General features: G+C 48.1%; 1 protein-coding gene across 3 annotated transcripts; it reads right to left on the bottom strand.

The window, feature by feature from the left end:
- Nucleotides 1-3: 3 nt before the first annotated feature.
- POU2AF1 (POU class 2 homeobox associating factor 1) lies at nucleotides 4-26637 on the bottom strand. Of its 3 annotated transcripts, XM_052697291.1 has the most exons (8): nucleotides 22742-26637; nucleotides 19640-19761; nucleotides 6370-6497; nucleotides 5925-5967; nucleotides 5563-5834; nucleotides 4136-4407; nucleotides 1303-1408; nucleotides 4-916 (listed from the first exon to the last, which is right to left on the bottom strand). In XM_052697291.1, exons 1-8 carry the CDS (start codon nucleotides 22765-22767, stop codon nucleotides 746-748), a joined length of 1140 nt encoding a protein of 379 aa, XP_052553251.1. In that variant the 5' UTR covers nucleotides 22768-26637; the 3' UTR covers nucleotides 4-745. The 3 variants fall into 3 exon arrangements, with proteins under 3 accessions (XP_052553251.1, XP_052553254.1, XP_052553252.1); XM_052697294.1 differs by lacking the exons at nucleotides 4-916; nucleotides 1303-1408 and adding an exon at nucleotides 14226-14498 and having other exon boundaries at nucleotides 2237-4407; nucleotides 24423-26633; XM_052697292.1 differs by lacking the exons at nucleotides 4-916; nucleotides 1303-1408 and having other exon boundaries at nucleotides 2237-4407.
- Nucleotides 26638-27816: the final 1179 nt, after the last annotated feature.

The raw sequence follows: 27816 nt of genomic DNA, 5'->3' as shown, positions 1-27816 counted from the left end.
AGGATTACTCAGAAACGTTAGGGCTTGTGCTCTCTTATCATAACAAGAATAAAATATACCCAAAGCAAACACTGACAAGAGGCTTTGAGCTGATGTGTAGAGATTAGACGTCTCAGGTGCTAAGAAGAAGAACAAAGCCAAAAAATGCTGTTGCATGTCATGCCTGTGACCCAGGCAAGGAGCAAACCCTCGTGCACTATTCCTTGCTCCCTCTGATTCCTCTTTTTATGTTTAAAAAATAAACACTGAGAAGAATAAAACAGATTCATTTCCACCACTCCAGTTGGCACTGATGGAATTATCTGAATGCACGGTGCTTTAAATGAAACACCTGCTTTCCAAAGAACTGCCCGCGTTATACATTAACCATTGCTGCTGGCCCTCCCAGGACGTGTGCCAAGCAGAACTGATGGCTGCTGGAGCTGTATATCCCATAGCTTTGGGTTTGTCCAACACCCTGCAGTCTTGTTCAACCCAAGTGAGCCCACCTCATCCAGCCCGCCATCAGCTCAGCAGGAAGAATTTATTCTCCCCTACAGATAAGCTGAGGAGATTCCTTCTGTGATGGTGTTGGCTGCAAATCCTAAATTAGGAAAAAAAAAACCCTGGGAAGATCCTAACATGAATGGAAAGATACACTTTTTTCTCCTCTTAAAATCTTAATTGCTTACAGACATCTTCCCTTCTGAAAGTTCTTTAAAGACGGCGATAATGAGACAAAAACACAGGCTTACATTGCTAGCAATTAAACCATGAAAGCTTTTCCTACCTGGAGAACCTGGGCATACCCATACGTTGCAGCAAGGTGCAGAGCTGACTGCCCTTTGTTGTCTACAGCATTGACATCTGCTCCTGCCTGGATCAAATCGTGGACGATCGCTGGCTGCCGGGCAGTGACGGCCACCAGGAGCGGGGTCTGGAATGGCAGCACAGCAGAGAGCCCTGAGAGTCTGGAAGGAGATGTGATCATAAAAAAAGAAAGGGAGAGCAGGCTGGGTCGGATGGGATCTAGAAGGCCAAGGGTTGTGGTGCACAAACCGAGGGGAGATCACAGGCAGGTTTAGAACCCGTGGCACCGTGAGTGAGGGGCACTTCCAGCTCCTGCTGAGCTCTCCTGCCCTAATTCAGATGGCAAATCAAGTGCAGCGCTTTCAGAGCGCCAGAGCAAGGCATAGCAACTGCTCAGAGCTACTCCTGCAGTAACAGGGAGGCTGAAGGGGATTTTCACAGCATCGGTCGCTCTCGGCCACGCAGCCTGTGCCATCCCAAATGCTGCTGTTTGCAGGAGGTGCTCAGCATTACCTTTCCTCTGTGTTCCTTGGCATCGAGTCTCCGCAGCTCCTTCATGCGCTCTGCAGCTGCCAACGTAAACGCCCTCATACCTTTAGCTGCATAAATATGTAGAATTCTAAGACAGTAAATAAAGACATCGATCACTGCTTGGCCATGGATCACCCTGGAAGCAAACAGTTTTACAGGGTAACAGCGCTGCTTTGGGGGTTTTATACCCAGAGTTCCCCCAAACTATGCCATAACCCCAAGGGCTTGAGGTTCAGATAACCCCATTTCCAGGAACTGGGTTTCCTACCTCAATAAAACTGCTGCTTTCCCAATCCCTCAGCACCCTGGGTTTTGCCCTGCTGGCTCCTTTCCACATCAGCACTTTCCCTCGGGTGAGCTTGACACTTGTGCCACGATGTACCAAAGTCCCCCACAAACTCAGCGTTGGGGCTCCCACTGGTTTGGGGTCACACAGCCCTGCGTGCCATGGTAGCATAAAACCTTGGCACAAGGAACCCTAGCAGCCCAATTTGCTCCTCTCCAGACAGCAACGTTCAACACTTCTTAGTCATATAAACCAGCGGGCAGTCACTTCTTCCCCCAGGTGATTTTGTACCCCAGAGCCACAGCTTGCAATTTTAGGAAGTAGAAATGCAACTTCACGGCTGGTCTGGTTTGCAGTCAAGCTCAGCATGAGCTGTGAGTGCACACCATGCATCTACATGGTTACCAATAGCAGGTAACTGTGATCAAACCAACACCCAAACAGCAGCAGTGCAGTGCAAGCAGTGCTCCCAGCCCACATTTGGACCACAGAGATCCTCTTTAGCCTGCCTCAACGTGCTAAACTAGCAGAAAGCCCAACAGCTCCTTGGGCTCTGGGCTGTACTCATGGGCTGACTGCTAACCCAGCGCTGGGTTATACTTCTGCATAGGAAATAAAACACTCCAGGCGTATGGAAGTTACTGTAGATCTTTATTGGAGAATAATTTGTTTTTTTTTTTTCTAACCAGAACAACCCAGAAAGAAATTCTGAAGTAGTTCATCTTTGGTATCCACACACAGAATTTACATACATTGAAGTGAAAGGAATTAAAATGCAATCTTAGCAACCACAGGTTTGGTTCTCACACCTGTTATCCCAGTTTTACCGAATGATTCTGTACTCATAAAACTGGAGTAAGCAGCAGTGAACCAAACTCCTTCTAATTAATTTCTTTGCTGGGTTTTTCTGCAAATGTAAGCCACTAATTTCGGTGCGCCTGGACTTCTGCTATTTTCAAGTGATTTATGATCACTTACATGATCTGTTGCTCGTGTTTCTAGATTTGTGAATATTAAACAATGAAATACGCTTTGAAAGTCCTCAAGACTTTTGCTCTGATCTTGCAAACCTCACTCAGGCATAAAACATTACTTGAAATATTGCCTGGGTGGCAACTGGAGTGCTGGGCACCAGGCAGTCAGCAGTGCAATAAATTACTTTGCATAATCTCACAAGTACTGAATTCAGCTAAGGATCCTGGGCTTCAGAAAGCAGAAAAACCCAGAGAAATTGTGTTCACCAGACAAGAGCCCCCAGGTTTTTTTAAGGAAACGATAAACAAAAATCAGAAGGGGGTACATCTGCAAGTATGTCTGTGGCATGGCACTCCTGAACATCAACAACAAGATTTACAGCGGCATCAGAGGAAAAGGTAAAGCTACTCGTTGTCTGGGAAAGAAAACCAGAAAGCCATAAGAGAGAATGTGTGCACCTGTGAGCTTGGGAAACTACAACGCAGAGGAACTTTCCATAACAGTAAGGCACAAGAGAGGTCACTAAGGTTCCCTGGCTCAGCACACCGACAACTTCGTACTCAAATGCTGCAGAAGAAATGAAAGTATTGCCAGCTAATAGTAATGTCACAAATTTCTTGTTAGGCTGAAGTCCAGGTTTTGGAAGACCCTGTCTTCTCAACGATTTGCTGATATGGGGCCATGCTGTGCAATCCTGACTCAGGCAAAACTCTCGGTGGCGTCAGTGGGACCAGGATCTGTCCATTGGTAGAACACGCAGCATTACCAGCCAGCCACAGAATCAGCCCCCCATCTCCGAGATGAAAATTCAGAGTCCAAAAAGCACTCTGTAGATGAAAGATCACGACTGCAAAGCACTGTCCTTCAATGCCTACACATCTGTCTTACAGGGACAGAGAAGGTGAGAGCTTTGAGTTTCACCTTCACGTGAAATCAGAGGTTTCACCCAGGCCACTTTGCATTGCTCTGCGCACAGGGAAACCCTACTGCACTGTCATGTAGTTCAACTGTATCGACTTTTCATCTTTGGACTGATGCACCCATTTGCACCAGCAGAACAAATGGACCTTCTACATCTTCTTGTTTTCCAAAGGGGTGGTTCAATTTTGAAAAGTACCAATGCAGGCCCCCAAACATTTTCTAGCGGCATAAACAGCTCTACAGACAGAGCAAAGACATACACAAGGCATTAGCTCTAGAAAGCAGTCCTACTGGAAAGGTCTTGCCAACACTTAGAGGCGAGGGCACCCTCACCCAACACTGCAGTTGGCCACGGCTACACTACGGTTTGTCCATTTCAGGCTGTGAGATGAAAGTCACCTCGTGCTGAGGCTGTAACAGCACAGACATTGGGTGCTGGGCCCCAGGACAAAGCAAGTTTCACTCAGCACTCAGCCACGGTGTGCTGGAGGCGGACAATAAAACCCCAAGTCAACTCTGGGCCGGGTTTCCTCTGTACTCAGTGCTCGTGGTGGAGCATTGAGTATACGAGGACCGGACCCAAGACGTGCAGCTTAAAGCCCTTCAACAGAGAGAGCGTGGTTTAACACATACGTATCATTGTCTTCATCTTCCAGCAGCAGCTTCTCTAGGGGCAGTGTGCCGATGACCCTGCGGGCGTCCTCCAGCTCCTGCGGGGCTGGCTCAGGGATGGAGATGGGCAGGGGCACAAATTGCGGCGTGGGGAGCGTGGAAGAGGCCGGCTGGTACTGCAGGGTGGGGGCTGGCAGTGCTGAGAGGGGCTGAGCCCACGGGAAGTAGGTGATGGGTGGCTGCTGCTCCGTCACCTCCAGCTGGGGCACCACGGCCGGGGTGCTGCTTCGGGGCTGGTGGGAAGGAGAGACATTGGACAGAATAAAACCATTGGCCATAGGGTGGGGCGCGGGGAGGACGGGAAACGAGGGGAAGGATGCTCAGTCTCACTTTGAACATCCCTTTTCCTGTCTCTCTGGGGAAGCTTTACACCCAAGGTGACAGTTTTCCCACGCTGGCTCCCATGAGAGCAGTGGCTGTGGGTGTCCCAGGTGCTCGCGGGCAGTAGCTTGTGCTCATGACGAGTTCCCTTCAGCTTTCTGTTCCCAGTCCCACCCTCGCTGCAAGGCCACGAGACAGCTTCGCTCTGCGCTGAATGCTGCCTTCTTTGGCAGCATTTTTTTACCAAGCCATTTTCCTGGCATGTCCAGTGGGTGTTTCCCAGAATTCCCTTCACTTCTGTTTGTTTTTGTTTTGGTTTGTTTTGTTTTTTTTCCAAATATTTGGAATTAAATAGTGAAGAATCCCATGACGACTGGACAGACCTCTGGAGGGACAGCTTCCCTCCCATCCCTGAAGGCACTCAGGGCCAGGTGGGATGGGGCCCTGGGCAGCCTGAACCAATGGGTGGCAGCCCTGCCTGTGGCAGAGGGTTGGAACTGGGTGATCTCTGAGTTCCAACCTGAGCCATTCTATGATCCTAAGTACTTGATTTGACAATAGTGTTTATGAGCCATAGAGTAAATCCACTCAGAACTACAGCTTTCTCAGCTACTGCAAATCCAAGATGAAGAACCCCTACTCCAGCTGGAACCGATGACAACAGTAAGCTGAACACTCTCCATTAACATTCCTGAGCTGCAAACAATACTCCCTGACAATAAATAACGTCCACAGAGCCAAACAAACTCAAGGCAATGGCAGCCCTGTTGCTGACATGGTGGCAGATGACTCATTTCTCAGGACAGCAGCAAGAACAGGCTGTATCAGCAACATGAAAAGTGCTAAAGGAGTGTGGAGAGCTGGCAGAGCTGGCAGAGGAGTCTCCAATTTCAAAGCAACTTCAGAGCTCTCCAATGCCCAAGAAGGGGCTACACTATGAGAATACATGCAAGAATGAGCTGCATGACAATAATTAAATCATATGAGTTCCATCCTGCACTCCCCATTGACGCTTTTTGGAAGGTGGGGAATTTGCCATCATTTATACCCAGGTGCCTTCGACTTACTGCGAAATTGGTGATCAGTGGCTGAGAAGCATAAGTCAGTACAGACGAAGGCCCAACCAACGTGTAACTGGGACACATAGGCTGGATGTACATGTCTGCAGTGTAAGGACAGCTGGCTGCTTCGTGGGACACGTAGTCGGGGTAAGTGGTCCACTGAGTCAGAGGCTGCAGGGATGAGGGAGAGGGCTGGGAGAGCCAGCTGGAACACAGTGCTCCTTCCTCTGTGCTGGGCAGTGGAGGGGCAGCAGCATCCACGTCGATACACGGCTGGCCTGGAAGACAGGAGGGGATCACAGCTCAGTTCTGTGTGGCTTTCTCTGCAGCGGGGCTGAGAAACAGGTAGAAAATCAAGGAAGTATTACCCATTGGTGTGTAGGAAGGGAGGGGCTGGTGGGGCAAAACGACCTAGAAAAGAGAAGAAAAATATCCAAGGATTAATACCATAAGCAGCTCCCTGTCTCCATTCAGCCAAATCAATGGCGGCTGAAGCTGCCCAGAACTGTAAAGGTGCAAACATATTTATTCCATAGAAGGCATTGGGTTGGAAGGGACCTTTAAGATCACATACTTCCAACCCAATTGCTATAGGCAGGGACAACTCCCAGGTTGCTCAAAACATGGTCTTCATTTACATCTAACTTATATATTGCATTTAAAACATATTTCATAGTATCTCCAGGTAACGAGAGGTTCCGCTATCTCTGAACACTCTGGTGATACAAAGATTTCTCTCATTGCACAAAGCGGTGCCAGGGCCTCCCAGCCACCCAACCAAGCTTTGCTCCTGCATTTCTTTCTTCCTCCTACCGTTGTGGCTGCTGCTGCAGTGGCATTATGAACATTTCCCCGTTTCCTTTTCAATAGCTCCTTCACTGGCTCTTTGACGCGGACCCCTTGGTAGGGGCGAGGCTGTGGCTGTTGTTCTGAAGCAGAAGCTGTAAAAAAGAAAAAGAAACAAACAGACAGGTGGTGTTTATTGTCTTTTCTTGCCCCCGTTTTCCTGCAGAACACTCCTACATGATGCACTTTCCCTTTGGTCTGTCTGCTTCCTGTTGCTCCTGTGCCACAGGTGTGCAGTGCAGTGATTTACAAAACCTGGAGGGCAAACGGGTCCGAGTGAACCTGCAGGCTGGGTGATGAGAGATTTGGGAGAAATATGCTATGGTTTAAACATGTTATTCAAAAGCAAACAGTACCAAACGTGAAGAGCATCCCCACTTGGACAGCCATTGCAGCCATCTCTCATTGGACACGTGTGCCCCAGGGCTTTTGGAGCAGGCAGGGAGGGCTCAGCAAGGTAAATGATGAGACAAGGAGTGCAGAGCAAACACCATTCTTCATCAGCAGATATTATCACCCAACGTTACACACAGTGTCACTGGAGGCAGTTTAGAGCAGGAGACCACGGGATAGCAAAGCTCAGGAAGGCCCTGTGTTTTCAGAAGCACTGATAGCAAGACTTGCTGCTGCCCTTCGGTCTGTAAGCATGTCAGTTGGTAAGTTTCCATTTCTGAGGATTGCAGTTGGCTTTATGAAGAAGCCCAGCTGGATATCCAGCTCAAATCATCCATGAAAAGCACCATCCCAGTAGGAAGCGTTGATTCAGATTTACGATCTGTGCTTTGCACTGCAGAACAAAATGAAAAACCGAGTCTAAAATTACAGGAGAACCTCAAAAATGTTTGACAGCATTAACTTTTCTGCTTGGACTCCTTTTAAAAACGAAATCCTTACTTTCCCTCAGCTTTGCAATACCACCAGTTTGCTCTTTCAGCCCCACCACATACCATTTAATCACAAAATCTTCAGAGGCCATTATAAATACTTCTGGCAGCAGATAACACCACAGTTATGCGTGGAACTGCTCTCTTTGTTTGTTACCCTTATGCATATAGGGAAAATTCCATGCTTTGGAGCAATAGCTGAAGCAGAGCTGATTTCTCAGCCTTTGCCTAATGCGCACTTGCCCTCTCTGACCATTCCTTGTGGAACTTCAAAGCAGGTTGCCTGCATTCTCATAGCTCCTGTGGCTTTGGAGATGCAGTCAGCACAGGGAATGAAAGTCACTTTGTTTAATACAGCTCTGCTTTTACAATGTTAATTGGCATTAATTTCTCTGAACGCTAATTAAAGGCAGTGCCACACAGCACTGTGCTGCGGGCTGCACTGATAACTCTGAAAACTGAATACAGGACAGGTCTGAAATGAAACCCATCCCAAAGGTGCTTCTTGCTCTTGCATGACATTGATATGGAAGCGACGCATTGCTACCTTACCAAGAATGTCTCACAACTGGGTGTTGCTGCTGTTCATGGCGAGCAAAACCATTGGCTCTGCCAAAGCCAGCATGCTGTAGGGTGCACGAGGGGCAGAACGCCCCCCTGGCAAAGCCCTGTCCACACTGCCTCACAGCTCCTCCCTGCAGGGCTGGGTGGGGAAGGATGGCGGTTTCTGGCTCCAGGTTTGGGGGATGGGAGAGAAGAAATTTACTGTAAAAGCTGACAAATATACCTATTCACAGTTTCCGGTGTAAGCAGAGTAACCAAAAAAAAAAAGAAAAAAAAAAAAGATAAGAAATAAAACCAAAGTCTGCATGACATATTTCGGTTCCCCCCAAGCTGACCTCCAGAAATAAAAATAATGCTAGCACAGCTGCTTTTCCACTGCTCAAGTGTGCACCATGTCTGAGCAGCACAGAAAAAAGAGAGCAAACTGAGCTTGGCCTTCAGCGTGCAATTCCTCATAAAGCAAAATAACTTGATCTTCTACAAGTATTTTGGGAAGTGATGACCACTGAGCATCCTTGTGAGAATGCAGCTGGACTGAGTGCTCTCCAGCCTCTTCTATCAGGGTTGCCTTAATGAACCATCAAGCCTACCTTGAACTCATGCTTAATCAAGACTGTTACACTGAGCTGCAATGCACCAACAAACCCAAAACAAATAAAGAACAGCATCACATGTAGTTTGGTGCCCAAGCGTGCACAGCACAACAGCCATACATCCTCCTTACCGGGCACTAGGTCCAATTTGCAGCTGTTTGCTGGAGCTGGAGCATTGTACAAAGCATTGGAAGCGTAGAGAGAAGAGAGGGAACTCGACCCAGCCAGTAGGATTGGCCATAGTTTCTGTGTGCAAACTTATTTGAGCTCATTGCAACGCTTTGGTCAGGCCGCCTCACAAAACCAAGCTCCTTTCATCAATGTTATCACTCGCTGCATTTGCTGATTGCTGAGAAAAGCCTGGCATGAACCCCAAACCCTTCGGAGCAATCTCTCCAAGTGGATGGAGAGCACCAAACGGTACCAAACACAGCACTCCCTGCAGTGCTATGCATCAGAGACAACAGCAAAAAGCCCATAGAGGTGTTGGGCTGAAAGCTGCTCTGCCGTTCAGCTTGCTGAGATTGCAGAGAAGCAAGCAACACGCTTCACAAGGTTCCCTTTCTCTGTGCTCGTGCTCTATTTTGATAAGCTATCAACCAGTCAGTGCAACCAGAGCAAACATTTTGCTCTTTCCTTCCAATGTAAGAGAAGAAAATTGAAAAGAAATACAACAGAAATCTTTTTCTTATTTACATTAACGCCAAAAAGCAAACGGTTCCTCTTGGATAACAAGAAAAAACTGCATTTTAGTTAACAAACCACTGACATTTGGCCTTCGGTCTTGAAAATTCCATAGAGCAGCTGCTGACACCACTGTGGTGTGCAGTGAACTTTGGTGAATAAAAAGTTCAAAAGAAAGGGGAGAAAAATAAGGTGTAGCTTTGGATACATTGCTTGCATGCTTCGACTCTAATTCAGATCTTTTTACATTAAGAAACCAATGTCCACTGAGGAATATTGAAGCAAGAGACTGAACGTTGCATTACATTTGTCTGCATTTTGAATTCAATTCAGACTCAGCATTCTTCAAAATGCTTTTTAGAAGTATTCAATCTGGTAGCATTGGTTTGCAGCTGTTGCTGCTTGGAAACGAGTCACGATCAAAGCAGACAGACTTATTTCTAGCAAAATTTTAGGGAGTTGTGTTGATAGCAACAGGTTGGGCTGGCTGGTAGGCTCTGGGACTCACAACCAACAGACCATTCTTTGGCTGACAAACAGAGCACACAGCATTTTTTGTGTGGATAAACCTTGAAGAAACTCCAAATGTAGCATTTCCCCATATTGCCTTTGGTCATTACCAACTTTGTCATCTCATAGCAGTCTCTCCACTTGAAATGATGACCAGAGGCCATGGTGTTGGCGTGGTGTGTCCATTTGGAGGCCAGAAGTCACTCCGTGCTTCTGACACATCCCAAATCTCCTGTGAGGTGTTGCCATTCTTTCATAAGACAAGAGAGTAAGAGAACTGGACCGGAGCAGGTTATTTCCTACACTGCTTGTCACGCTGAGGGTGTGTATCTCAATAAGGATTTAGTTAAATGCAAAGTGCTAAGCAAACATCTTGGGCAGAGAATCTGCTGTACAATAAACAGAGAAACTCAGAGCAAGAGCAAAGGAGACAAGCGATGGTTCATTGCTCAGCATAAGGAAATGAACTCGGGAGGCTCCTTAGTGTAATTAAATCAATAGACTAAATATTTCACTTGCTTACCAACAACTCAGTGAGGTGTTTGGCCTCTTTCTGCTCAGTTGCTTAGCGCTACAGCTGCCCAACGGAGTGAAACAGATCAGTGCCACAGGACTTTATTGCACAATTATGCCCAGTCCCTTCGTTTTTGTCTACAAGTGGAAGATGGCCAAGCACCAAAGCAGCCTTGAGTTCTGGCAGATCCATGTGCCATCATGCCCTGCCTGCATCCTTCCTGCATGCTTCTGCACACCGCCCTTGTAGGAAAGGTCTCCTCCTCACCTCCAGGAGATGTAAAGGAGTGGAAGCCATGGGAGCACTGTGCAGAACCTGTGCTCTGCTCCAGCATGGGGGGATGGCTGCATTGGCCGTGTGGTGGTGAGGGCTGCCAAAAATGATCTGTTTCAGAATAAGAGAACTCCTGCTACAAAGGGGAAGCTGAGATAGACAGAAAGTGGCTTAACCATAAGTCTCACCCGCATGTCCCAATTCCTCCCAGCCCAGAATACTCTTTCCATTTTAGTAATGCAAGCCTTCCATTTAATTGCCGATGTGGTCATTCATAGAGCCCGACACCTGCTTCGTAAAGCATGGATGGGCTCGACTTTCGTGCTATCCATCTTTCCCAGTGGGGTTTTACCAAAATTAAGACTCACAAGATGCGACATATTGCAGTTTCACCTCTCGGTCTCATTATCTGATACTTTCAGAAAGGCTGTACAGAGCCCACATCTGTTGAGGGCAGAAAAGGCTTCGGGGGCTTAAAAAGCATTTGGGAAGAGGTTTGCAAAGGGGAAGATTCACATCTCTCTGTTGCACGGGAATCCTGCCTTACCTGCACCGGTCCCACAGGACTTGAGTAGGAGTTGTGTCCAAAGCTTTTTGACCTCACCAAAAACACCACGTCAATGTGAAACACTTGCCGAATTGCAACCTGCTCGCATGCCCTCTCATAACAGAAGTAATTTGCATGAGAAGTATGCTCATTTTGTCATCAAAATACAACATGGAGTTGCTATCTGCATACGGACACGTAAGAGGGAAGGTGCTGCGCAATAGAAATTTCCCATCCCGCTGAGCGGCCGGCTCCCATCCAGCAGAATCCTGCCAAAAGCTGGGAAGCCCCTACAGTCACTTTGCTCCTGCCGTGGGAGGGGATGCTTTCAGGCTGTGCCTTTTGCTCAGCGGAAGCTCTGGGCCCCATTCCTGCACAGAAGCTCCCGCAGCGTCACGGCACAGTGCGCATCTCCAGCCATGCGAGAATCCCCAGAGGACGAGGGCCTCTGGTCACCGCAGGGCTGAGGGCTGTCCTGTTCCTGTAGGGCTTTCTGCTGAAAGGTCCTCTGCAGAAGCAGGAAACTGCCCTTCAGAAGTGCCCACGAGAAATGCCCTCTGGTGAGGTGACACCTATTCAAATCACCGCATCTTCGATTCTCAGTTTGTTTGTTTTGATCTTCGCTTGTTTTGGTTTTGTTTATTTCATGGCTAGGGCAGAATATGGGGATGATACCATTCCTTTTGAAACCTCCCACTCTGCTAAAAACCATTTAAATCCATGCTGAGGCATCCTGATGGAGGACGCTGCCAGGAGTTCTGTGCAGCCTCCTTTCATCCAGGTACAGATGGAGCAAAGATTTCTGCCTCTACCTTCGCATTCCAGCTGGCACTGCCCTGAGCTCAATTGCAAACATAGCTGTGAAAAGCCAATATTAGACTGGATGTAAGGAAGAAGGTTTGGCAGTGAGGGCGGTGAGGCGCTGGCACAGGTTGCCCAGAGAGGCGGTGGTGCCCCGTCCCTGCAGACAGCCAAGGTCAGGCTGGACGGGGCTGTGAGCACTGCTGAGCTGTGGGTGTCCCTGTGCGCTGCAGGGAGCGGCACCAGGCGGCCTTCAGCTCCCTTCCAACCCAAACCGTTCTGTTAGTCTAACTCTGAATAGTGCTTGAAGCTGCTTTCTAATTTGAGAACCATCACGAAAGGGCAACAGGCAGTGAATGGATCCAGGAGTGGGACAGAGCAACAGCCCACAGAAAGCTGCTGTACAGCAGCTTTACAGCACACAGAGCTGGACTTACTAATGGCTTCGTGACTTGCACAAGGACATCCATTTGTGCATCACAGGTGCTTTGAACCAGATGGTGCAGGAAACACGAGCCCACAGCTGGTCACAGTGGCAGAGGACAGTGGGACTAAATGAGGACTCACAGAACTATCACAAAGTCTGACTTCCACTGAAATCATTGAGACCCAACACCAGGCTCAGCAACGTGTGGAGAGTCAGCACAGAGAAGGTAAATGCACCCCAGCTGCCATCAGAGCACTGCTCATGGCTACACCTGAAGCCAAAGTGATTCATCGCTGCAGTGCAACAGGAAAGAAGCAGGATAACAGCGTATCTTTGAAAAAATGATCCTATATTTAGGTTTAGCAAAAAACCCAAAGGCCTCTGAGGCTGAGGAACCCCAACCATGCCATAACACAACCGACACCAACAGCAACCAGGCAGCAACCTGCTCTCAACTCCTTCCATGTCTCAACTAACACAATGCCAGGCTGATCCAGTGACCAGCCCAGGGGCAGAGGGAAGCCTGGCTGCTCCATCTGCAGCAAGAGGAGCCAAATGCAGGCAGTTGCTGTCTTTCAGAACAGCAGGGAGCATTGCCATGATGGGAGAGTCCAGTCCTTGGGAGCTCAGAGGCAGGGGAGGACACAGGGATGGGCAGAAATGGTGTTGGCTGGAATCTCCCAGTGGGGAGATGGGTGACTTAGAAACATGTGTTTTGATCTCCTCTGCTGCAGGCTTGCAATTCCTGCTTACCTGTGAAAGCATTGCATGTGTCAAAGAAACAACGTATGGGGAAAACACCTTATCAGTCGCCAGTCTGCTTCTACCTACAACACAGCTTGTTAGTATTGCTTTGTCATTGCAGTAAAAAAAAAAAAAAAAAGAAGTAATAATAAAAAGGAGATTGATAGGCTTCTCAGATGGAAGATAACATCTGACCCTTGCAGCATGTTTCACATCATATACCTACTGGTTCTGAAAACAGCACGAGATCATCGGAAACAAGGTGTGTTACCATAGAGCTCCCGCTTGCTGCTGACTACTCATCACACAAACTGAAACACCACAATGTAAGCAGCCTGGGCTTCTTACTTCAGGACTTAAAGTTTGCACAATGTAATTTCACAGATACACATCTGAGCTTCCAAAGTTCCTGAGTGAAAAGAGTAACAGAAGCTCTTAGCAGGGAGAAGAGAATTAAATGTTAGTAAGTTCAGAAAGACGCGGGCATCGTAAACCCATCTCTGTATAACCTGCAGGCTGCAACATCAGAGAGAAAAAGATTGGTCTTAGTTCCATGTCAAGTAAGACATTAAGAAAGAAGCTTCTTCCAGTCAGACACATTATATCATTCCAGGCTAAAGGACGGCATTGTGCAGTGCTAAGGATGGAGAAATGAACACAGTCACAGCATCACAGAACGGCTTACGGGACCTCAAAGCCCACCACATCCCAGCCCTCTGCCATGAGCCACCAGGTCAGGCTGCCCAGGGCCCCATCCAGCCTACAGATCCACACAGTGAGAATGAAAGAGCTGCAGAAGCAGAGCAAACACCTACCTGCATTGGGATCGGCAAATTATCTGAGCAAAGGTGGGCCAAGAGTAGTGAAATTACCTTGAAAACAAGAAAACTGATTTCCTGTAAACTCATAACCGTATTGCCTTCGCTCCTTATCTTTATTATTAGATGTAGAAAAAAAAAGTACATATCAAAAAAGACACAGAAATAAGCTTTCTCACAGGTTTCACTTTTAAAAAGGAAAATTCTCTGGTATGTAAACCACCGTAACCTTTGATATAATACCTGCATCCTGTTATTGTTTTTATGAATCATAGTCTTCCACTTGATTCATAGTGATGAATGCCAACAAAGCAGCAATGCTGTCTTGATATCCCTGCTGGAAAATCAGCATCACGTTCTCATTTGTCTCTCCTGAGCATCTCTCCCATGCTGTGCTAACCCTCACTTATCCATCACACCTCTTGTATCAGACACGAAAACAAAGGCAACCGGAGCTCACTTACATTTTTGCCAGTGCATGTTGAGTGGTGGGACGGAGCCTTTTGTGTCTTGGCTGAAGACAGTCGGGCTCTTTAAGAGCCAACGTGGGCTTGACTCCCTTTCGGGGGACGCGATCACTGAGTGTCAGGATGTTTCTTTCAGCTTTTTAAAAGCCCCGTGTTCCCGCTGAACTCTGTGATGTCATCACATCCTCCAACCACAACTACTTCTATATTTTCCCTTGCTCTGTGTTGTTCTTCATGACGCTAAAAAGTTCCTCCAAGACCAAACGCGCTCTGGAAGATATTAAGCATCGAGCAGCGCGTGAGATCACCGAGATCCATTTAAACAAACCAGCGAGCCTGGAACCTGCCTTCATGGGGCTTTTGATGGAGATTTGCAAAAATGGGGTCACACAGCAGAAAAACAAATGGGGTTTTTAACAAGGCGTTGACCATCTGTGGCACTGTGGATGACCTCAGCTCATGTCCAGTGACCGTCCTGTTGCAATCCTGGGCTCCAGGCACTCAACCAGACCAAACCAACACACGCTCCGTGTCTGTGGGGCCCTTTAAATGCTCACAGCTTTTAAAACACAAAACTGGAGTGTTCGCCCATGCCTTGTGAGAATCTCAACTCCCTGGGGCCGCTAAATTTGAACTGGTGAGGAAACACCTGTAAACACTTCAAGCCTCATTAAACGAGGACGTCCTTCATTTAAAAAAGAAACCTCTCCTTTTTCTGTTTTGTTTTTATCAAAATACAGCACTTCCTACAAAGGAAGAGCTGGCCCTTCCAAAGAGCCTTGCAGAGAGATGAAGGAAGGCTGATAGACTGCCGTAGGAGTTCAGGTACGTTCTGAACATTAATCATAACAACACTGTTGTATCTGACCTATTCATACCACTGCATGAATATGTCCTCTTTCACAACTTGGCATCCCCATTAAAAGAACAAGATGGGGTCTGGTCTTTGTTTTTGGCCACGAGTATATCAAAGGGATTTCAGCCCTCCCAGTATGCCCAATGTGTCTTGGGAGAGGGTTCATACTGCAAACCATTTTGCAGTGTAACATTGGTACGTGTTTCATGAAACAAAACCAACAAGCAAACAGAAAAAACCCCGACGGACTGACAGAACAGAGATCACAGAATCATAGAATCACCAAGCTGGGAAAGACCACCAAGACCAACCAGCCCAACCATCCACCTACCACCAATATGACCCCCCAACCCATGTCTGTTAGTGCCACATCTGAACGTTTCTTGAACACAAGAGCTCTGCCCAAGAAACCCCACAAAGAAACAACCTCCAAACCAAGCAATGACACAAAGGAGACCACGCAGCTCCACGCTGCTGCTCTCAGCAATAGGCCCCCACCTCCTCAGCATTGTTCTGCCACACTTTGCATATCTGCATACATTCTTACTACCAGCTGCACGCTGCCATATCCTCTCTGCTGTCAAAGTGCTTAGTAATAGCAGGCATGCTGTGAGCTAACACCATGCAGACGGACAGGGGAGGGCCCAGCTCACAGCCCTGTGCTGCTGGATGAGCGGAAGGACGACGCTGGAACCTCCTTCAGTGCCATTCCATTTGCATCAGTGCTGAAGGAATATCTGCACTCTCCTATCTCTGGCACAGTAACTACTGGATTTCTCCCCAAAATAATGCAATTACAGGATTTCATTACAAAAACAAAAACAAACCCCTTCAACGTGTAGAATGAAACTGCTATTTTTCTAGCAATGCAAAACCTCTACCTCACAAATGATGGTCTTCAACTATCACTGCTTTGGTCAGGCATTCAGATTTACTTCAAGCTCACGGTGCAGGAAGCAATATCAGGAAGCAATGGTAGAAGCTAAGGGCATTTGGCTTGAGTCAGTGCATGAGAAAACAGCGATCACAATCAGGACTCAGCGATCCTCACAGGTCTCTTCCAACATGAGATGTTCTGCGACTCCACAACTGTGCTCTGCTGCAGTTTTCTTCTGGGAACATCAGACTTCTGCCAGCACAAAGCTGCTTGGAAGCAGCACGGCCAGTGAAGGCCTCCAGCAGGTCTCTGCCACCAATGGCCCTCTATTTTTAAATGTGAGAACACACCCCGCGTACATCTGCAGAAGCGCTGCCTGAGGCTCGTACACAGCAGGCTGCCAGGGCATGCAGAGGCGGCTCACGGCCTGGTGCTGTGCTGACACCCAGATCCAGCATCTCACATTAAACCACGCCGTGGTTGTACTTAGGAATGCCGAGGGTGACATGGAATTGCTCAGCATTCAGCTGTTTCTAAGGTCTTTGCATCGGGACTTTACGAACGTGAAACCAGATAAAGTCTGGTGACAAATATCTAAAATGAGGAAGTTGCAAAAAAAGGGCACGGATATCCACAGATGAAACAAGTGGTGGTGCTTCGGTGGCTGACAATCACCCATTTCCATTTATACCCACAGTCAGTAAACTTACCATGTTCGTTTCCATGCCTCCCAGTCCTGCCTTGACCAGTTCACCACCAAAGCAATAAGCTCAATGTCTTGGAGCCAGTGAGACCCCTGCTAGCATCTCTGCCCCAAATCTGGGTGAGATTTCTCTTCTTCCTGGTGGCTACGCATTGAGTCGTGTCCACAGACCAAAAGGTTCAAAGACAACACAGTTCTGCCACAGTTCTGGGCGTACAAACAAAATAGAATCATAGAATCATCACAGAATGGCTTTGGTTGGAGGAGACTTCCATCTCCTGGCCGTGGGCAGGGCTGCCCCCCCCCAGCTCAGGCTGCCCAGAGCCCCATCCCACCTGGCCTCAAGTGCCTGCAGGGATGGGGATGTTGCCTGGGGATGCCTCCATAAGAGTAAGTTGTGTTTGACTATCTGATCCCGAGCTTTACCTTGCAGGTTATGAATTAGGCACTCCCTCCCCTTATCTCCTTATTATTGCCTCACTCCCAGGACAGCAGTTGAGCTCATAAATAATTTTCTTCCAAAAAGAGGATTAATGCTGTCGACAGATACCCTTTTATATATATATTTTTTAACATGTGTCAATATTAGTGCTTTAATCCTGCCATACAAAGTCAGAAGTATGAATACACAAACAGCAGTCTGGTATTTCAGAAAGCTCTGCGGTCTGCAAGCACAAACATTTGTCTTTGAGGATGCAATAATGAACTTAATAAGAGGATCTCTATCTCATAGCTCTGAATGAGTTTAAAAGACAACCACACTTAAGCCAAGGTTCCTTCTGAAATTTCCTCCATCATCCATCAGGAGAGGGAGCAGAGATTGAGAAGCTGAGTATCACTGGAAGCAATAACGTCTGCTTGAACCAGGGTAGGTATTTCAGACTGCAAATTCTCTATCTCGCATCTTTGTTCTATTGCATGACATTGGATGTGAGAATACAGAAAGGCCATCCAGGACAGAAGTGCACAGAGCACGAGGCCAGGATCCATCCCAGTAAACTGGTGTAAGTTGTATCACACAGCCTGGGAGCACCTCTACCTCTGGGAGCTCCTGCAAAGAACGCCTGCAAACCCTCAAAACCCGTGTTTGGAATGCAAAGGGTGACTTCAGTCAATGAGCCCCCAAAAAAGTCAAAAATGAAAAATAAAAGAAAGTTTCCCATTTTCAGCAGAAACTCTGAGGGTTACCAGGACAGCGTGAGTCACAGCAGGAGGGAGATCACAAACAACCCAAGCAGGGCCAGAGAGACCTGGGGTGAATTCTGTGTTAAATCTCATCAAAACTCTCTGGGAAATGCCAGAATTTACTCCATGCCCCACAGTGGGAAGACTTAAAAGAAAAGACAGACATGATTTCTGATGTCCTGATCCCAGTCAGCATCACCAACATTACCAATTACAACAACATTACCAATTACAGCCTGCTCCAACATCTCCGTGTGTCACGGATCCAGAGAAACAAACACAAAGGTGCACTTATTTTGCAGAAGCCTGCTGTCAGTACTCATACATTTGGTTGGTTTTCCTTGGGAGTGCTGCACAGCCATACACAATGTCACCCCCCCTCTGTAAGTGCATCCTTCCAACAGCCTCTGAGCACCCCATGGAGCTGCTGTGTCTCTGTTCATTGCCAGGGAGTTGGACTAAGTGATATTCGAGGGTCCCTTCCAACTCAAACGATCCTATGAACATCACCCATTTTTAATAGTGCTATAAATAACAGTAAAGCAGCTATAGCACAATGAGCTGCACTTGAAGAAGTTCCGTAATATTTTTATTTGTCTACGTGAGCCCCACACCTCCCACTTGGCCCTCTGAAACGAGCTCTGATTCATACCTCAGTTTTAATAAGGAACAAATGAGGCATCCTCCATACACAGTTGGCAGCATTAAGCCCTTGGGCAGTGTAAAGCACCGTCACCCTCATGACCTCTCACACACAAGCTGAGGATCTGAACCCGGGACATTCCACTTCCACCCCATGGTTGCTGCATGTATTTTTTCACATTCAGAAATCGTAGAATGGTTTGGGTTGGAAGGGAGCCTCAAAGGTGCAGCGCACAGGGACACCCACAGCTCAGCAGTGCTCACAGCCCCGTCCAGCCTGACCTTGGCTGTCTGCAGGGACGGGGCACCACCGCCTCTCTGGGCAACCTGTGCCAGCGCCTCACCGCCCTCACTGCCAAACCTTCCTTACATCCGCTCTAAATCTCCCTTCTTTGAGTCTGAAATCATTTCTCAGTGGTCCTGCTGAGTGCCCCATACTGCTCACATCCAACATCAGACACAGAGGATGAAAGCCCTCAGAACCTCTGCATGCAGGTGACCCTATTCCCCAGTGTCCTCAAGAGCATTCTGAGTTCAAGGCTACGAATCATATTGAAAATTAATTTAGAAGTCGAGCCAACACAAATTTGCTAACAGACTTCTCCGAGCTTGACTTGTAAGCTGCTTGCAGCAGGCACAGCACTCGCCTGTCCCTGCCTCTCCCTTCCTGCTCCTCACTCACACGTTCAGGTGTTTGTCTGCAGATGAGTTGCAGTCACGTTGAGCTGAAAAGTTTCCGGCGCTGAGTCAGGCAGTGGGAACAGCAGCAGCCAACACTCTGAGCTCGTATGATGCAAGCCAACTATGGTCAGAGTTTGTCCTCTTGGTAGAGGACAAAGAGCAGCAATGGTCCTATGGGCACTGTGCACTGATGCATGTAGAAATGCTCGCTTTGCAGCAAGAAAAGGGAAGGAGCAAGGCGCCTTTTAACTTTCCCACCTACAGTAAGTAGCGCCAGCCCTGGGTCTTGATGGCTTTCAGGGTTTGTGCACCAACATGAAGAAAACCACCCGTCCGATCTATCTGCTGAGAAAGTACACGCAGATTCACCCCCCCAAAATCAACCTGAAAAGGGGCAGAAATCTGAAGATCTCAAATGATTCACCAAGGGAAAAGTACAAGCAAGAATATCGTTGCATGTTACTCACATGGGTCGCATGACTGGCTCTGGAAGCTGCAGGGTGAGGCTGCGAGGAAGGACGGGGTTTGTGCAGCTGTGAAGGCAGTGCAGCAGAAGGGCTCATTCCATTGGAGTCCCAGCACAGTGGTCCTGCATAACAGCCAGAAACAGGCTACAGTGAGGGCTTGGGTCCCTTTTCTGAGTCTCCTGCAACAGCATTTCTTTACAGGAACATGTAATTAACAGCCTCACTTTCCTCTCACTGAAGCAAAACTGAAGCTCTGCAGATGAACAAGGAAGGCTTTGTGTAATGTGAAAACAGTGATACTTCTTATGACCAATACTCGCCATTTGTAAAGCTGTTCTCAAAATTTGCCTAACTGTTGACACGGATTTCAGATGAAACTCGCTTTCTGAGAGCCTCTCATTTGACTGGATTGCAAATCCTACAAAGGCATCATGCTTTGGGCTCACACGGTGCAAGTAACTCCCAAACACAGCTACCAATGGCTCAAAAAGCTGTATCCAACCAAGCCACGAGCCCAAACTCAGTAGAGCAAACCAGAGGCTTCACCTCCTCCTTTGCCATTGAGATGTTGGCCCAGGCTTGCACAGCTGCTGGTGGTAGATATTCTGCCACTGCAGATCAGACCCTGTGCCAGAAACCACACCGTGGGGCTGCCTCTAGCTGGTTCATTCCAAGCCTGAGCCCTGCCCCTGTTACCAAGGCAAAAACTTGAGCCCAAATTGTCACAAGGAAAGTCAAACCGCCGGCGTGTGATCCTGTCTGGAAACCTCCACACTGAGAGCTCTCTGAGAGCACATTTGGCCCTGGAGTTCCATCGAGAAACAGGACTCAGCAGCTCCACAGCATCCTCAGCCCGAAACCTGCAGTGTTCAGCTGCAGAGGAGTGGGCAGAGAGCTGCAGAGAGCAGAGGGATCATGGCAAGATGTGAACCTGCACAGAAGTTCCCACCACATCATTCAGCACATGCTATTCTGTGGCCTCCTTGGAACAGCTGGGAAAGCCCAGGCAAGGTGCAATCCGCCTGCAGATCCCACCCCAGCTGGCCACTAAGGAAATTGAGCCAGCCTGGTTTAGGGGAGCCATTAGGAAGTCTAAGGAAAAATAACTGCAGAAGTTTTCTAGGGGGGGAGGATGGTTCCTATCCAGGTCCCCCATAGATTGGCAGCTGGCTCAGTTGCATACTGGGCTTTTGAACAGGATTTTTTTCCATCTTATTCAGCCTTTGGCTACGCTGTTTCCCTTGGGAGCTCCCATTAGGGCTTAATTACACCTTTAATAATCGAGTTAATAATTCATTGGCAAAATTTCCCCCTCTTCTTTGATGGCTGCTGGTTTCGTAGAAGGCCTTTCAAGCCTGTCTCCACTCGACTAACTGAAAGCAGCATTTATCAGCCTGTTCTCATCATCAAAGCACAGATGGAGCTGTGTCACCTGCCTCCAGAGACACCGATGGGCGTTGGGATAGAATCATAGAATGGCTGGGGCTGGAAACATTGACCCCACTCTGTGAGCACTGAACCCAGTTTAGACAAGGAGATGGGTTACATCTTCCTTTGGCCCTCGTGCTTAAGAGAGGCTGCAAGCTTTACAAACTGATTTTATATCCACATGAAGGAAAAAAAAAAACTAAACACATGCCCAGCTCTGGTTCCTGGTCAGGCCACGCTGGGGGTCAGTTTGCAAAGCAGCACTGTGGGGTTCAGAGGGAGAATCTGTGCTGCTTCTGATCAGAAAGAATGGGAAAACCAAAAACAAACTCAAAAAACAAAGATAAACCACCCAACCAAAACAGCACCTGGACTAAAAGGCAGAATTAAAAGCTTGGTAAAGTGGAAGCAGCGTTGTCTGCCGTGAAGACATGCATACTGCTGACAGCTCTGCGCTGGGAGGGAAGGATGAACGCCGACTGTGGTCAGCAGGAACAGAAGAAATGGCACTTTCTGGTTGGAATCAGCCTGTAGCAGGCTGGCACTAGGTGATGTTAAAGGTCCCTTCCAACTCAAACCATCCTGTGATTCTATGATCTGAGCGGCCCCTTCCAACCCAAGCCATTCTACGTCTCTGCGGTGGCTGCCACTGGAGCAACAAGCAGGGTCTGCTCTAAAGCGAAACGGTGCTCTGGGATTGGCAGCTGGAATTCTTCCTGCACCCTGCAGGACCTGTGTTTGGGTGAGAAAGGAGAATCCCGCTGCCACAGCCGACGGTGGCACACGCTGTGTCCCCTCTGTCACCCATCCGCTGGGCGAAGCTGCCACCTGCCGGCCCTCACCCACACCCTTCATCCAACCCTCGTCAAAATGCACATCTGGAAGCACAGCGATGTCCAAACACATCAGCACGAGCCGTGGGAGCAACACGCCAGCAGCACCCGATGGCAGGTCGAAGGAGAAACGCTCAATCCAGACGCTGCCATGTAAGACGCAGCGCTGACAGCTGTCTAAACATCAGTGCTACGTAATCCTGAGTGCAGAATTATGGGATGCTTCCTTCCATTCCAGATGCACAAAACGTGTTTCATTAGTGCTGTCTGCTCCCTGGAAACGGAGGGACTTTCCTTAGTCCCTCCTCCAGCCTTATCTTTTCTTCCAGCGAGCAAAGTTCTCACTGTGCAATGTTCTATTGCATGAAATGCAGGTGCAGAAACCAGCCCTCGCTGTACCCATGGTTCTCATGAAATACCCACAGCTGCACTTGAGTTTCCAGTTGATCCTCTCCATCATTTCTCATTCGCTCACCAGTCATCGGTTTTGCACTCACTGCTTATACAGCTTATATCCCGCACTATTTCACTTCCACGTGCTCTGAGCCAGGCACAGATCCATGCTGAACGTTGGCCATGAGAGCAACTCAGCCCTCAGGAACCCTCACCCAAAACAGCAGGATTCACACGGAGCAGAGCAGCACCAATTGTGGGATTCTCCTCCTTCTGTCTCCCTGTGCTCTGCAGTGCATCAGACATCATGGCAAGAACACAAGAAAAGGCAAAACATGCTCTCACAAGTGGAAATGACATCTGCATTCACTAAAACTCTTGTTTTTTTCTTCGAAACTCCATGCATTTGGGTCACTGTAGAGTTCCACGTCCAATACAAATACCTGACCTCAACCAGCACGCAGATGCCCTCATTCCTCGTTGGATTATGTCCACTTCTGCACCTAAAACCAAACATCACACACCAAATATGAAGAGTCCGTTGTGGTTTTGTTGCTTTTTTTTTTTCTCTGCAGACTAGAGCAGGCCAGGTGATTTCCAAAGAAAGAATTTTAAGTCTCCTTTATGTTTACAGAAGGGTCGAATTTTCATACCGCGCGGGTTGGATTACACATTAAACTGTTATAATCATTTATCCCCTTACAGCACACAGCCTGGGTCCCTTGGAGTTTAAGTGCATCGCCCAGCAGCGTGCCAAGCCAGGTGAATAAATTCAGAGCTTTCAGGACAGGGCTGCCAATGGCAGACACGAAGGCTATGGGAAACACTCAGCCATAGATCACGTTTTCTACGCCTGTCTTCCTCCCTGCTCCTGGCCAAAACCTCGAGCAGCGACAAGAGGTGAAAATTTGGCTCTCCTTCCAACACCCCATTTTCCCATTTATCTCCACCAAAACTCCTGACCAGAAAAAGCACAAAAATTTGCTGGAATCAGACTGAAGTCTGAACTTCCTACACTTGGAATGGAATGAATTTTCTCAGCCTTTTGAAGTCACTGCCTCAGCACAGGGCACGAACCTGCACCGTGCCGGAGGTCCTTAAGGTTCCCCAGTACTTGCCTAATATTTTCTGTTTTATCTGATAACATCAGAGAAAAATGAAACAAATCGGATCATACTGTTCCAATTATGAGTCGCTACAGTGAGGCAAAGCTGGACTTTCCCAGCTAAACATCTCAATATTGTGAAAATATTCTGACTCAATTATTCTAATTTGTTCCTTCTAACATCTGAGAGACAACATCTGAAACAAAAGAAGAAACGCTCATAAAATTAACCGAGAGGCTCAGTGTTTTTATGAAGGGAAAAGCATTGCTTTCAGTTTCGCTTGCCAGCCGTGTCGATGCTCAGTTAGTCAGAATTCAAGCCTTGTCTGAAGAAATGGGGCATTGCAGCCCAGCAAGGGAGGTGCAAAGGCTCAGAGCACAGCACTGAATCCTGCCCTGTCGTTCACTCACTGGATACTCAGAAACTACACCAACCTTTTGACTGCATATATCATAAAACACCACCACCACCTCACAGCCAACCACAGGTAGGATGCCCAGGGATGGGACCTCACACCTCCCTGGCTGGGGCAGATGATCTTTTGCACCATTTGTTGCCTCTTCCCTCCAGTGTGAAGCTTCTCTTGGGCATCAGCTGTGAAACGAGTGGAGACTTTTGCTGTTTTGGGGAATAGAGCTCAATCTCCACTAATACCATTGCTGGCCCCAGGGCCACGTGAAGTCGTTTATTCCAGAGCTTTTGCTATAGCATGCATCACCTCAGCAGATGAGAACCTGACCGGTTAATTAACGCAAATTAACAAGGTGCACTCATGCCCTGTGCTTTCCAGGAAATCTGTCCACTGGGAGACTTTTCAGGAATGACCAAAGCACGAATGGCTGCAGCAAAGCATGCAGAGCGCTCTGCGTAATCTGTGGGCACTGAAAGCCAAAACAAACCCAACTGCTGACAACAGAAAATAAGAAGTGGGAAGGAGAGGAGGCCAGGAAGGGCCGAGCTCACAGCACAGTGCAGCACAGTTCCTCCTTCTCCATCTGGCCATACTTGTGGGGAGCAGCTCACCTCCATCCCCATCCCTGATGTCTTCAAGGCTTGGTGAAGATGGATCCCAATGCCGCCGCCTGATGCTTCTGGGACAACTCCTCTTGCATTCCACCTGGACAGAAGGCAGCTGGGATGGGACTCAGCATGTTTTATGGGGAGCATTGCCTTTTTCTGACCCTGAAATCACAGCTCTCTGTTGTTGACCCGCGCTGAAATGGCCTCTCGTCCTGCAGGAAGAGTAAGGTTGGCAGATTTGCTCCTGAGAGGTTGAGCAACTGGCTGAGAAGTGGGTCAAAGCAGGAGCAAGAGAAAGGCCTCTGGCGGTGCTTCATCACCAGCTCACAGGTATTGAGATCTGTTGTTGTTTTTCCTTCCTGACTCTTCTGGTTTATTTGGAAATTTGTGACGTTTAAAGATCCCACACCTGCAAGCAAGTAGTTGAGCACGTCTTCATTTAATTAAAGAAGGCCAATCCCTGAGACCTCAAGTGTGAAGAACGTGCACACGTGAGCTGAGCACATTTACGATTCAGAAATAGACTACAAGGGGAATAAAGTTTTCTAAGAAAGAGCTTTCAGCAGCACGCAGAACTTCACGTGGCATCATCCCTCCTCTGCTGGGTTTCTCTCAGGACTGAGGTATGAGCTCACCCACTGCCCTGAAGCACAGCGAGGTCCAACCAGCATCCCCAGGAATGCAAAGGTTCAGAGCTCAGAGTCTGAAGGTTACAGCCTTGACGTTTGAAGGAGCAGCAGGCTTTGGAATGAAGCAGTTTGATGGTATCGTATATACTTTGTTTTCAGACTTGTAAACTGAGAGCAGAAGTTGTCCTATTGAGCAATGCGTACGGAATGGTCCATGCTTTTGTTAAGGGCTTCACTCCCTGGGAAGAACAAACACGGCAGCCCAGGTGAGTTGCAGCCCTGAGGAATTGTTGCTCCCAGTGCTCCTGATTATATCAGCTGCCATTCAGCTGGCTGTAAAAATACAGTTTGTCCCAGGGGAAAGCAGAACATACAAAAGCTATGGAGTGCAATGGGGTGTCAGATGAAGCCCTCTGTTACTGAGGGTTGTAGTGTCACTCCAGTGCCTCACTGACCCAAACAGCTCAAGTGTTAGCAGAAAAACATCTGCCTTTTGAGGTCTGCATGCCAGCACTCTATTTGCATCCTCAACAGAGAGGGCACGAGCCACACAGGCATCAATTCAAAGTACCTCCAAGCGGTCACTGCCCCTTAGGACTCAGGTTATGCTGCTTTCGAGGGAGAAAGAGTTGTTCTGCCATCAGAACATCAAGGGTCCATCGAAACTGGAGCGTTGTTTCCACGTCACTCTTCAAAACTCAGTCCTGCAGTGAAATGAGACAGTGGTCACAGCCATACCTTGGGTAGCTCCCATTGCACAGCAGTGTTATCAGGGCTGGAGAAAGCCACTTCTTACTGTGTGTACAGGAGCCAAATCCAAAGCTTGTCTGTCTCTCTCAAACAGTCTCTGCATGCTAACACAAAGGTTTGTTGCTAATAGTTTATATCTTAACAAGCCCCATGGAGAGCACTAGCCTTGTGTGACTGGGTGCTCTGTGTGCACATCAAGAAAATGGATTTCTGTGCCAAAGAATTTACAGCCTAATCCAAGAAATGGGTGACAAAAAGGCACAGCTCTCATCTCCAATTTACAGGCAGGGGGTCAGGGAAATTAAAACACAAACCCACACGGCAGCCTGTAAAAGCCATCAAAGGGACCCAGCTGTGACTTGGTGCAAACCATCCCAGCTCTGCACAGAGCTTCTACCTCAACTCGTAGCCCATCACAAGCCTGACGCCCTCAGTACATCCAACAGCAGGGAGGAGAAAGGGCACCTGAGCTGGAAAAGGATGTGGAGAATCAATGGCAGTGCTCTCAGGGCTGCTGCCCCCCCTGCCCCAGGCAGCACACGTCCCCTCCTGCTTTGCACAGCTCTGAGGTTTGCACCGTAGCTTCGGTTCCCCATTTGGCTCCTGACTTTTTTGCTCTGGAATTATTGGAATGATAACAAAGGGGCTGCGTATTTAATCTGCCAATCGGCATTTCTTTCACCCAGTAAATATTTAATTCCTTTTTTCTTTCTTTCTTTCTTTTTCTCTTTTTTTGGTAAGACCTCACTCGAGCTGTGCTTCCATTAACCTCTTGACCCTGGATAAAGAGGCCCAAACTCCAAGCAACACCTGCATTTTTGCATTTCCCCATTTCCCTACACAAACTCACCCTCAGGCAGCTCCATACCCCAAAGAGCTGCACCATCTTCCCCCCCTCCCCTGACATCAGGCGCATTTCTGGGCAACGTGAGATGGCTGCACCACAGCAGAGCACTCATAGAATCACAAAACCAAAGAATGGCCTGGGTTGCAAAGGAGCACAGTGCTCATCCACTTCCAGCCCCCTGCTGTGTGCAGGTCATCAACCAGCAGCCCAGGCTGCCCAGAGCCACATCCAGCCTGGCCTTGAATGCCTGCAGGGATGGGGCATCCACAGCCTCCTTGGGCAACCTGTGCCAGTGCCTCACCACCCTTTGAATGAAAAACTTCCTCCTGACATCCAACCTAAACCTCCCCGTCTCGGTTTAAAACCATTCCCCTTTGGCCTATCACTATCCATCCTCATAAACATGCTCCATTCAAGTACACACAAGGCCACAGCGAGGTCTCCCTGGATCTTCTCTTTTCTAAGCTAAACAAGCCCAGTTCCCTCAACCTTTCCTCATAGGAGAGGTGCTCCAGCCCTCCGCTCATCTTTGTGGCCCTCCTGTGGACCATGCTGTGTGTTGGCTCAGTAGCAGACCTTCCCAGCTCAGTGTGGTCTGATGGGAGATGCAGAATTTATAACGAAAGATTAGCTCAATCAAAGGGAAGACAGCAGAGCTTTCATGGGAACTTACCACCCAGGAATGAAAAATCAACGTGGCAATAAACCAACCCAAACAATTCCTGCGTTAAACTGGTTCGATCTGAGAGTCCCATCCTCTGCAGCAGGCACAACTCTCACATACTGATTCATGACTCAAGAACAAACAGAGCAAGAACAATCCGAAGCAATTATCACCTGCCACTAATGAATATATATCTGTAGATGAGACCTGCACAAGCATAGCACTCTTCCCATTTGCCCTCTTCAACAAATTCTCCCTTATACTTTCCCACTTCTTGTGGTGTTTCTCTTCTACACCCCCATTTCTTGCAGTTTAGTGCCTGAGCTCAAGAGGAAATGAAGGTCTGGTTATCAGAGCTGCTCGCACACCACTTGTCACCTATCCTGCTGCAGTGGAACCGAACGCAGCTGGATGTGTCTCTCAGACCTGTTGGCTAATAAGGTGCACTTCCTTATTTTCAGATAAATACCAGATGTCACAATTATTAAAGCAAAGCCAAGAGTAAAT

This window comes from Tympanuchus pallidicinctus, unplaced genomic scaffold (assembly GCF_026119805.1).
Source record: "Tympanuchus pallidicinctus isolate F22 unplaced genomic scaffold, pur_lepc_1.0 scaffold30, whole genome shotgun sequence".
NCBI lineage: Eukaryota > Metazoa > Chordata > Aves > Galliformes > Phasianidae > Tympanuchus > Tympanuchus pallidicinctus.
This window is presented reverse-complemented; position numbering and strand designations above follow the sequence as displayed.

Coding starts and splice junctions, on each gene's coding strand:
- POU2AF1 (XM_052697291.1), bottom strand. CDS start 22,767: ATGAGGGCATCTGCGTGCTGGTTGAG. Junction 6,498..19,639: donor GAGCCAGTCATGCGACCCAT/GTGAGTAACATG, acceptor TCTTTTTTACAG/CTTCTGCTTCAGAACAACAG. Junction 5,968..6,369: donor CTGCAGCAGCAGCCACAACG/GTAGGAGGAAGA, acceptor TCTCTTTTCTAG/GTCGTTTTGCCCCACCAGCC.